Source organism: Coptis chinensis, chromosome 7, assembly GCF_015680905.1.
Source record: "Coptis chinensis isolate HL-2020 chromosome 7, ASM1568090v1, whole genome shotgun sequence".
Taxonomy (NCBI): Eukaryota; Viridiplantae; Streptophyta; class Magnoliopsida; order Ranunculales; family Ranunculaceae; genus Coptis; species Coptis chinensis.
Genome location: NC_141462.1, coordinates 25,914,649 through 25,926,153, shown reverse-complemented (window position 1 = coordinate 25,926,153; position 11,505 = coordinate 25,914,649). Strand labels below are relative to the sequence as shown.

At 42.4% G+C, this 11,505-nt stretch overlaps 1 protein-coding gene across 1 annotated transcript; it reads left to right on the top strand.

Annotated features, from left to right (window-relative positions):
* Positions 1–10,813: 10,813 nt before the first annotated feature.
* LOC147486824 (uncharacterized) lies at positions 10,814–11,296 on the top strand. Its single transcript, XM_086573860.1, has one exon. The coding sequence runs from the start codon at positions 10,814–10,816 to the stop codon at positions 11,294–11,296; it is 483 nt and encodes a 160-aa protein (XP_086429986.1).
* The last annotated feature ends 209 nt before the right edge of the window (positions 11,297–11,505 follow it).

The window sequence follows — 11,505 nt, the reverse complement described above, 5'->3', positions numbered from 1 at the left end:
GTGCTGCGGGTGGTAGTGCTGGTGGGGAGGTTGATGCTCCCACTTCGTTTCGAAAGCCTAATCTGAAAAGGCATTCCGAAGTGGTTGAGTCGGAGGGGGCTAAGAAGGCCCGAATTGAGTCTGAAGACCGACCTGGTGCTGTTGTAGGTCGTTCGTCTTCAAGTCGGGCTCCTTTGCAGAAGATGAGCCTGATTAATGTGGCTGCTGATGTTGGGGCGGTTGAGGCCCAAGATAAGGAGAAAGTTGGTATGCTGAGCCTGTTACTGAGCAGGGCAAGGGGTCAGGAAGTACGGACCCCCGTAAGAAGAGTGATAGTGATGTCCTTGATAAACTAGTTACATATGAGGACCCCTACAGTCTGCTGCCGAAGTTTGTTGTGAATGGTGATTGTAGCTTCAAGTCTCCTGCGGTTGGTGCGGCAATGTTGGATAGTATTGTGCTTGCTGGGGATAGTCACAAGCTGGATGGTAAGGGTTTGGATGTGAACTTTAAGGAGATGGAACGGTCGTTGTGCTTTGTGAGTATTCTTCCATTTTGAGCTTGCTTCTTTTTGGTCTTGTTGATTTTGATCCCTTATAATGTCTGCATTTGTTGTCTTGTTTGTTAGGTTCTGGCGATGTATCGAAAGCTGAAGGATATGGTGTCTATCTCCGACCGTTATAAGAAGGAGCTGGTTGACAGCAAGCAAGCTTGTAACAGGCTGGTGGCTGAACAACAAGTGGAGAGGACGGAGGTTGCAGGGTTGAGGGATCAGGTGCAATAGCTTGGTGGTAAAGTGGCTTTGTTGCAACCTGCTCTGGATTCCGCAAAGTTGGAGGTTCAGCAATGGGTTGATGAATGTAAGAGGTCAGGCTCCGTTCTTTGAAAGAAATGAGATCGATACAACGACTTGGTGGATAAGGTGGAGAGTGGCGATGAGTACATGCTGTTGGATGATTATCTTGAGGCATTGGATAAGTATGATCGCCTTAAGATGTCTATTGAAAGTGGGGCTGCAACAGTGTCTGCTACAGATGTTGGTGTATATGCTAATAGACCATCCGATCTACCATCTGACCAAGTCGTTGTGCCACCAGTTGCTCCAGCTGTTCCTTCTATTGTTTCGAAAGTCGTTGTTGATCGCTACCGCCGGTGTTGTTCTGAGGGCGCGTTGATCCGACCCTTTGAATGTGGATACTCTCTTTGTGTGAATTAATTTTGAACGTCTTGTGCTTGTCTTTGGGTTGGGAGGTCTTTGAATGTCTTGTTCTTGTCTTGTTCTTGGGTTGGGGGTATTTGAGTAATACTTAAACAGCTTTTGTTCTTGATACAGATACAATATTATTTTTTGATGGGGATACTCAGGTCGTTTTTCTGTGATAACCTGGGGGCCTTGGTATCTAACCGATTTTGTATTGAAGTAGAAATATTTAAATTATTTACTTGTTGAAGTTGGTTTGAAGTATGCATGTGATTGCTTTTGTTTCTACTGATTTGTTGTTTGACGACCTGTGCTGCATAGTGCTAGTCCTGATGTACTGCTTGATTTTGCTAGGTCGTCGTTAAGGTACAGGTCGTAGAGCGTTTGAGTACGACTTTATGTATTTGTGTAGTTGGAACCTAGGCTTCGTCTTGTGTCAGGTATACGCCCCGATTCGTTCCTTTTGGGGGAACTCCTAATTTATATAATTAACCTTTAAGTGGCCATTATATTTGAGTCTGCCTTAAACCTTTTGTGAGGTCGTAAGTTGACTTGGGGTCCTTTTGGGGGTCTCCTAGATTGAATTTGTCTGATAATTGGCCTTTGAGTGGCAATTACAATTGAACCATACCTAACCCTGGCGTTGGTGTTAGGTTGGTTTAGGGTCCTTTTGGGGGACCTTGATTTGAATTGAATGAACTTAGCCACTGCGTGGTTGTTGTTGTTGTTGAGTCGTTCTTAACTCCATCTTTGATATCCGACCTGACATTGTGATGTCTAAGGTCGAGCTGCGTAGTGTGAAATGCAAGGTGCTCCTGTAATGCAAAAATGATAGTTGCACTCAACAATGTTGATGAGATTTCATTCATATTGACTTATGTACTTGGAGAAAAACTTATTGATAAAAGTGCTTGAGGAGAGCTGTATTCCAAGGTCGGGGAAGCCTATCACCGAGCTGGGTTTTGATCCAGTATGCGCCATTTCCAACGACTTTGTCAACAATGTAGGGGCCCTCCCAAGTTGGGTCGAGCTTGGCTGGTGCTAAAGTCTTTTTGAGGACTAGGTCACCAGCTTGGAAAGATCTCAGGATGACCCTCTTGTTGTAAGAACGCTGGATTGTTTAGTGGTACCGAGCTAGGGATATTGCGGCAGCTTCTCTACGTTCTTCTAAGAGATCCACTTCTTTTGCCAATATGTTGTCATTGACTCCTGATTCAACAATGTCAGAACGTGTAGTTGTGATTGTGAGTTCTGATGGTATCACTGCTTCCGTTCCGAAGCAAAGTGTGTAGGGATATTCATTTGTATTGGATCTAGCTGTTGTTCTGTATGCCTATAGAATGTTTTCTAGTTGCTCTGGCTATTGGTTTTTCTTGCTCTCCAGCTTCTTTTTGAGGTTTTCTTTGATGGCCTTGTTGGTGGCCTCTGCTTGGTCATTGCTTTGTGCATATCTAGGTGTAGAAAATGCTTGAGTGATGCGCCATTTTTGTAGAAAATCCTTGACTTGAGTGCCAGCAAATTGTGTTCCATTGTCCATGACTAGGGTGTGGGGTAGACCAAATCTAGTGATGATATTAGTCCAGATGAAGTTGATTATGTTGACTTCCTTGACTTAGACTAGTGGGATTGCTTCAACCCACTTGGTGAAGTAATCTGTGGCTGCTAGGACGTATTTGAGACCTGATTTCTTTTGCGGGATGAATGGTCCCATGATGTCAAGCCCCCACATGTGGAACAGCCATGGGATTTTTGCCTCGATATGCATGCCTGGCCAATAATATCCTTGGGAGATTGCTTTGTGTGCCAGTGATCTTGCTCTTGCGTGGTTGCCACATTCACCTTTGTGGATTTCGTCGAAAATGAGTTGTCCCTCCCTTAGAGTTATGCACCTTAGGAGGGGTCCTCCAACATATTTACGGAACAGTCTTCCATTGATCACTGTGTATCTTGGGGCACGGAGTTGGATTGCACGAGCATGCTTTGCTTCTGATGGGATCTCACCATGTAAAATGAATTTGAGGAATGGGCCCATCCAAGATTGGTTGATTTCTTCTTCAGATGAGGGTTGGAAATCTGTGAGGTTGTTGATACTTTCTTTATGGTACGCAGGTCGTTCCAGAATGTCAATGTAGACTGTGGTCGGACATGCCTCTTGTGTTTTGGAGGCTAGGAAAGCCAAGATGTCTGCATGTCTGTTGTCTTCTCGAGGAATATGATCTAAGGAGAATGTCTTGAATGAGCTGATTATGTCATAAACGACTTGAGCATACTTTGCCATGTTTGCTCCGTTCGTGACATATTCTTTGGTGATCTGCTTGACAATTAGCTGGGAATCGCTGTAAGCTTTAAGTTTTGAGACTTGTACTTGTTGTGCCATTTGGAGGCATGTGATCAATGCTTCGTATTATGTTTCATTATTGGACGTTGCGAAATCAATTTTGATTGATTTCTGTAGCTGGGCTCCCTTCGGTGAAGTTAATACAGCCCCCAGTCTACTACCACTGCTATTGAATGTGCCATCTACGTGGAGGTGCCATGTGTCTGGGGTGGCTTGTTGATGGAGTGAAGTGATTGGCTCGGGTTCCTAATTGATGTCTTTGACGGGGAAATCTGCCAAGAAATCAGCAATGACCCTAGCTTTGCGAGACGTTCTGGGAACAAACTCGATGTGATGTTCTCCTAGTTCTTCAGCCCATTTGGCCATGCAGGTTGTTTTGTTGCTAGAACTCAATACCTGTTTAATGGGTACGTCAGTGATGACCTTGATGCTGTGAGATTAGAAGTAAGGTCGGAACTTCCGAGCAGAGTAGAGTAAAGAAAGCATTGCTTTCTCCATCAGGGAATAGTACTTTTCTGCATCTGCCAACGTCTTGCTGGTGAAGTAGACCGGCTTCTCAACTCCAACATGCTCTCAAAAGAGAACTGATCTGATTGCGAAGTCGGTCATTGCAAGGTACAACTCTAGTGTTTCTCCTTCTTTTGGTTTGGACAGGACGAGTGGAGTTGATAAATAGGCTTTCAGGTCGGTGAAGGCTTTATGGCACTCGTCTGTCCAAGTGAAAGTTACTCTCTTTTTGAGTATTTGCAGGAATGGTCTGCATTTGTCAGATGCTCTTGAGATGAACCTGTTGAGGGCTGAAACCATGCCAGATAACTTGTAGATTTGTTGCTTTGTGGTTGGTTCTGGCATTTCAAGGAGAGTTCGTATCTGTTCTGGATTTGCTTCAATGCGTCTTTGTGAGACGAGGTAACCTAAGAATTTCCCTGAGGCTACTCCAAATACGCATTTGGCTGGGTTGAGTTTCATCTTGTTTTGGCAAAGTCGTTCAAAAGCTTCTTGTAAGTGGGAGATGTGATCACCTGCCTTTTCGCTTTTGACCACCATGACTTCTATGTAGACTTCCATAGTGTCTCCTAACAAGTCTTTGAACATTTTTGTGACAAGTCTTTGGTAAGTTGCTCCTGCATTCTTCAAGCTGAAAGGTAAGACGTTATAGCAAAACGTACCTTGCTCCGTTATAAAGGACGTCTTTTCCTGATCTTGCTCTGTTAGTGGTATTTGGTTGTACCCACTGTATGCGTCCATGAATGACAAAAGGTCATGGCCGCAAGTTTGATCTACCAATATGTCGATTCTTGGTAGGGGGAAGTTGTCCTTTGGGCCGTGCTTGTTGACGTTGGTGAAATCTATGCAGAGTCGTACCTGACCGTTCTTATTTAGAATGGCTACTATGTTAGCAAGCCAGGTCGGGTACTCGACTTCTCTGATGAATCCCACATTTTTAAGCTTTTCTATCTCTTCATTGATGGCTTTTTTAAACTTGAGTGCTAGCTTCCTAGGTCGTTGTTTGATAGGCTTGATGGTTGGATCTACATTTAACTTGTGGCAAGCGACCTGAGGGTCGATTCCTGGCATATCAATATACGACCAAGCAAAAACATCTTTACTGAGAGATAGAAATTTGACAAGCTGCTCCTTGATCTTGGGGTCTAAGTCAGCCCCTACATATACAAATTTTGGGCCATCAGTTGTGCCCAAATTGACTTTTTCTCCTGGTTCTGTTTGAGCTTGTTTTCCTTAGAGCTTTTCTGATGCCGCTGTTAGAGGGCTGGATGTTTGAGGATCCTACCTCTTTGGAATGTCCTTGGTTTCGACGACCTGAGGCATGGGTGAGGTCGTAGTGTTGACCTGATTGCATCGGTGAGCTTCTAGTTGATTGCTTCTGAGTTCCATGATGCCTCTCGGACCAGGATATCGTAGGACCTGGTGTAGGGTTGATGGAATAGCTTGGATTTTGTGGATCCAACGGTGTCCTAGAATGGCAGTGTAAGACGACCTGACATCGATAACACTAAAGCGTGTTGATGTTTTGACTATGTCCTCTTTTTCACCAATGGAGACTGGTAGGATTATGTCTCCAATGGAATCTGTACGATCTCCGTTGAACCCATAGTGTTGTTGTTGTTTGAATATTGCTTGCTTTCCTTGGGATCTGGCTCGTTGCTGACTGCAAGGACCTCTTTGCCTTTGCGCTTGGCCATCCACTCTTCGTACTTGATGTATTTGTCAACTCTGTGATATAGGTCGGCTGAGGCGTCTGGCTTGTTGCGCATGAGGGACCCTACTAGGTCGGTATAACACCCCGTGTTTTAGTTCTCTTATTTTAATAATAATAATAATAATGAATAATATATAAAATAATATAGGATAACTATCAGTTAAGGATAAAAGCCCGTAGATAAATGGATAAGGGTTGTCCTTGTTTTTCGGGGAGTCTTCGCACGTAGAGTTTTGGGAAAAAAACACAGCGAGGGTTTTAGAAAAAAAATGGGAGTCTGACTGAAGGAAGGAAAGGAAGGTTTTTTCCTGGTAGCTGGTTGATAATCGGAGAACGCTACAGGAGGGTAGGACTTAATAACATTTTGTGCAGGGACGCGGTCCTACCCTTATAAAGCAGTGGATATCGGTAAGTTTTAATTCAATGGTTTAGATATTAAAATGAGGTATTATAATGAGTTATATAATGGAAGTCTTGCTTGGGAAGAAATTATGCCGGTTAAAATGACGGAACTACCTGTCTTCCAAGCTGTGAATGATTGAGTTATGGGATAAAATAAAGTGATTGTTTTAATAATTAAAGTATGATAATGGTTATATGTGGTTAGTCTACTCATACCAGCAAATTCCATTTTGCTGACCCATGTTTGCTTTGTTTTGGCAACGTGGGTGTGTTCTTGGGAACATAGGTGGAAGGCAGTGGAACCATGGCGTGTGATTTGGATTCTCGCCTGGAGCAGTCTGGGAGTTTAGTTTATTAGGTCTGATCTTTGGAATGATGTAATAACGTAGGTTACATTTTTATATGACATGAGAATACGATGTTGGAAATTTTTATTCTTAAAGTTTGTTTATGTTTGTATTGGGATGGAAGAAAGTTCTGAATAAAGTGATAGTTGAGGAATTTGGAGATTTTTGTTGTTAAGTTGATCTTGTTGTGATGTGGGTTTTAGGTTTTGACATGTGTTGTATCACCCCGTCATAGCCTGGGTTTTTAGACAATTGAATATAATGATGTTTGAGATATTTATATTTCAAATATTCATTATTTTTAATTGTTTAGAAAATCGGGCTGTGACAGTCGGAGTCGTCCAGGAGGGCGTTTGTGAACACAGAAATTGCAAAACCATCACTGAGTCCTGACTCTAGCGAGAGTAGGTTCTTCTTAAAATGTCCTAGAAAGGCTCGGATCGTTTCACCATGAGCTTGCTTGAGCTGGAATAAGGAGTCCAGGTCGGCGTGTTTCTTTTTGTTGTGGACAAACTCTGCTACGAATGTTTTAGCAAGGCTGTCAAAGTTGTTGATTGAATCTAGAGGGAGTGTGTAAAACCAGTCTATTGCTCCGTCCTTTAAACTGGCTGGAAAAAGTTTGCACTTCAGGTAGTCGTAGTCAGGATGGCTGTATAGTGCTAGGATTTGACTGAAGAGGGCTGCGTGCTCGCCTGGGTAGGAGGTACCATCATACAACATGAACTTTGGTTGAATGAACTCTGAAGGAGGTTGTTTGTCTCTAATATCTTGGATGAATGGTGATGCTTTGTATGTCTCCAGCATCTTCTAAGCTATCTGGATTGCGCTGGCTCTTTCGCTTGACTTCTCTAGTTTTTACGCGAAGTCGTCTAAACGCTGATTGGTGGTGTTGGCTAGGGCTGCAACATTGTTGTGCTCCCTTGCTTCTGTGGTGCCATTGTTGGTGTTGGAGTTGGCATTCTCTCGCATTGTCTGGTTTTCCTATTGCAAAGTGATGAAGGCTTCTTGGAGTGTCTTCATCTGGTCTGCCAATGCTTGTAGGTTGGGCTCCATTGTGGTTTTGCTGACCAGCTTCGTGGGCTTGAGAAAAGAGTGGTTGCTCTTTTCTTAAGGAAATGAACCGGCAGACGGCGCTAATGTAAATGTTGGTTATTTTGGGACTATGACCTGATGATCTGTTGGATAGGAAATGGCTGCACTTTTCTTGGGATAAGAGTTGCCTACATATCAAGTTTCTCTGGGTAAACTTGAATCAAGCCTTACGTAGTTCATCTCTCTCTATTTATAGATGTGTGTCTGAACCGTTATGGATTGCAGATCCACCTTGTATGCTATCTTAATGATTTGCCATTACTCTGATGTTACAAAGTAAATGACTCCTTGATTGTTGTGTTGACTGAGCTCCAGGATTGCGCTAGTTGATATCTTTCCATGTATGGTTGTAACTGCTGATGGTGACGACCTGGGTGTTGGGTCGTTGGTACTTTCTGATGTTGTGGGTCGAGCTGAGGTAAGGCGTCTTGCCTTGTGGACACGTGCTCTGTAGTATAGAACAGAGGATACTTACAACCCACTTTTCATCCGTTCAATGTGATCAAAGATAATCAAGACTAATACCTAAAGCCTCTAAAAGAAGTGAGGAGATCGCGTCTTGGAGTTTGATAATGCTAGCATCAAGTACTCATCATTCTCTCTGCAAAAAGGGTAGACAACTATTAGGTCATAAATTCTAAATCTTAAAGAACTAAAGCCTAATCTAGAAAGTTTCGGTTTTTTAAATTGTGTTTGAACTCTGACGCCCACATATAATGCAGTTTTAATGCACATACTAAATCTATTTGTTTAATATATAATCCTTGGTCCTGGGGGAAAACTAAAGAAAGAAAGAAAGAAAGAAAGAAAAAGGAAAAAAAACGAAGAGAAAGGGAACACTTTATAAACGAACTTTTGATTTGGCAAAACAACAAAAGCATGCATGCAAGACTGACTAAAGATAAGCTTTTGCGTAAAAGGGGATCTTCAACGGAAGGTGGAGTCTTTATATTTCCTAGCAAGATAAGAGCTTTTGGACAAAATTCAATATCAAAGAGCAACTAAATATTAATACAATGGGGTCACGTGTGAGGCGATTGGCGATTTCTTTCGAGGGAGACTAAAGCCTTGCTGTTTATTTCCTAAAAAGGTAAACTCTATCACCTTTCTCCCTATCCTCCCCTAACATTATCTTGTTCTTTTCCTTTTATAGTATCTTTTAGAACTTCCTCGTCCTACACACATAGCTTCCTTCCTCACCACCTCTGACTAAAAAGCTTTCTCCCTCCCTATGTCATTTTCCCTGTAACTTCTTTTCGTGCTAACGATGGCTGGCAGAACACAACAAACGGGGGAGTGCTCTAACCCTTCCCCTATGAACTGGAGTTCTCTGTTTGGGAACTCAAGCTCGAACCTTTATGACAATGGTAACCTTGAATGGATTGAGACTGACCTAGAACAAGATGTAGTGGAAGTTCCAGATGATATACTGGATGAAGGCTGTGAGAGGTGTGGAAAGACCATTTAGTGGGCTTCTTCGTTGCTAAAAGGTTACCATTTCCATTGGTTAAAAGGACATTAGAAAGAACATGGAAGACAAAAGCAAGCTACGAAATTTCTACTGATAAAGATATATTCTACTTCAAGTTCTTGGAGGAGGATGACAGGAAAATGGCCTTGGAAGGTGGTCCTTTACTCATAGCAGGTCGGGTATTCGTGATTTGACCATGGACAGAGGACATAGAAGTACAACGCAAAAACATGAATACTCTACCAATATGGGTAAAACTATGGAGTATCCCTAAACAGCTTTGGACCAAGAAGGGTATAAGCTTGGTAGCAAGCAGAATTGGCAAACCTCATCTTTGGGATCTTTGCCAAAGAAGAAAAACAACCGGTTGGACTTTGCAAAAGTCTGCATTGAGGTGCCCGTTAATGCAAAATACCCAGACTGCCTCAGGTTTAACCTCTGCAATGGTAACATAGCAGAGGTGGGAGTAGAGTATCTTTGGCTCCCAGCCACATGCACTATCTGCGAAAAGATTGGGCACAAGGATGACAACTGCCCTAGTAATGCAAATTCTGCTAGTAATGCCAATAATGCCGGAAATACAAGTGGTGCAAGGACTGCTGCAAACACTATAGGGGAAGTATGGAGAACTATACACGTATAAACACAATACCTATGGATGCTCAAATCCGATGAAGCGAGACTCGAATGATGGAACTCAAACCAATCAAGATAACCCCGCATCTTTTAGGGAAAGTGTAAAAACCAACATAACAATGGAGTTGTTGACAACCATGTTGTGAGTAATAGTGCACAAGTACCAAACTCGGTTGCTTATGAACCCGATTCTCGAAAGCAGTTGACGATATGTGGGCAATGCAGAAGGTCCATCCCCTATGGCTAGCAGATTGGAAAGTCAAGCAAGAGCAATAACTCCCCCGAGCCGAGGCCGGAGGATCTACTAGATTAACCGATGAGGTCCACGAGCATCGTAACACCGAGATTGGGGATATCACTTTAGAGGTGGAAGAAGTAGGTGTGTGAAGTCGAAAGGGATTTATTTGTTGAAGCCGAGAAGAAGAACACATACAACAAATACTTAAAGACCCAAGAGCCGATACAGAAGTGTTTACTGATCACTTGCAAGGGAAGAAAGGGAAAACCACCGCTGCAAAAGGGGGTGCTACAACAAGCACAAGCAGAAACAACACTTCACATAGCCATTCACCTCAAAACAGCTCTTCTAGTAACAACCGAGGCAAAGGGAAAACAAGAGGTAGGCCCAGGGGGTCTACAAAGAGGTAACAAACCCTCATACTTTTTATGATTAAATTAGGAGTGTGGAATGTGAGAGGTATTAACAAGCTTGCAAAAGCAACTAAGATCAATAAGGTTAGAGTAGAGAATAACCTATGCTTGTTTAGTTTGTTGGAAACAAAAGTTAAGAGGGAGAATTTTAATAGTATTAGTAATTTATGCTGCCCATTTTGGTCTCACTTACATAATTATGATTCTAATCCTAGTGGCAGGATTTGGTTCTTTTGGGACCCGAGCTTTGTATCTGTAAACTTACTCAAGGAAACTTCGCAAATGTTACATTGTGAAGTGTTGTTGCTGCCCACCAATAAAGTTTTTAATCTATCTTTGATATATGCAAGTAATGGAAGAAATGAAAGGGTTCAATTATGGAATGAGATTATGAATCGAAGAAGAACAACATCAATCGCCATGGTGTGTGTGCGGAGACTTTAACAGTGTGTTATACACTAATGAAAGACTAGGCATGGGACATGTGCACCCAAGAGACATTGAAGATTTCTCTAACTGTGTGAATACCAGTGAGTTAGTGGACCTTCAATTTTCTGGAAGTTTTTTTACATGGACCAATAACTCTGACGAAGATGGTAGGAAATGCTCCAAAATTGACAGATGCCTAGTAAATTTTAATTGGAGCACCAGCTTCCCGCTGTCTGAAGATGAATTCCTTCCTCAAGGTGTTTCAGATCATACACCAATGATTTTATCTTGGTTCAATATAAGTCACAAAGCATACCCTTTTAGGTTCAGTAATTCATGGGCTTTACATCCTGGTTTCCATGATATTGTCAGAGAGGCATGGGGCTTACAATCTGTTGGTAACCCCATCACTACTCTTTACTCAAAGCTGAAGAACTTGAAGCTCATTATGAAGGGGTGGTTAAAGAAACACTTTTCAAGGTTGTCTAAAAGGACTGAAGAAGCCAGACAACAACTTTTTCAAATCTAATTATTGTTATAGGGTGATCCCATAAATAGTCTACTGATGTTAAATGAGAAAGCAAGCAGATTGGCTTACAGGGATCTGTTGGAAATGGAGTACGAAGATATCAGGCAGCGATCTAGTTGTACATGGATGGTCAAGGGGGATAGATGCACTGAGTTCTTTCATAACATTTTGAAAGAAAAGAAAGCAAGAAACAAGATCTGGACTCTGAT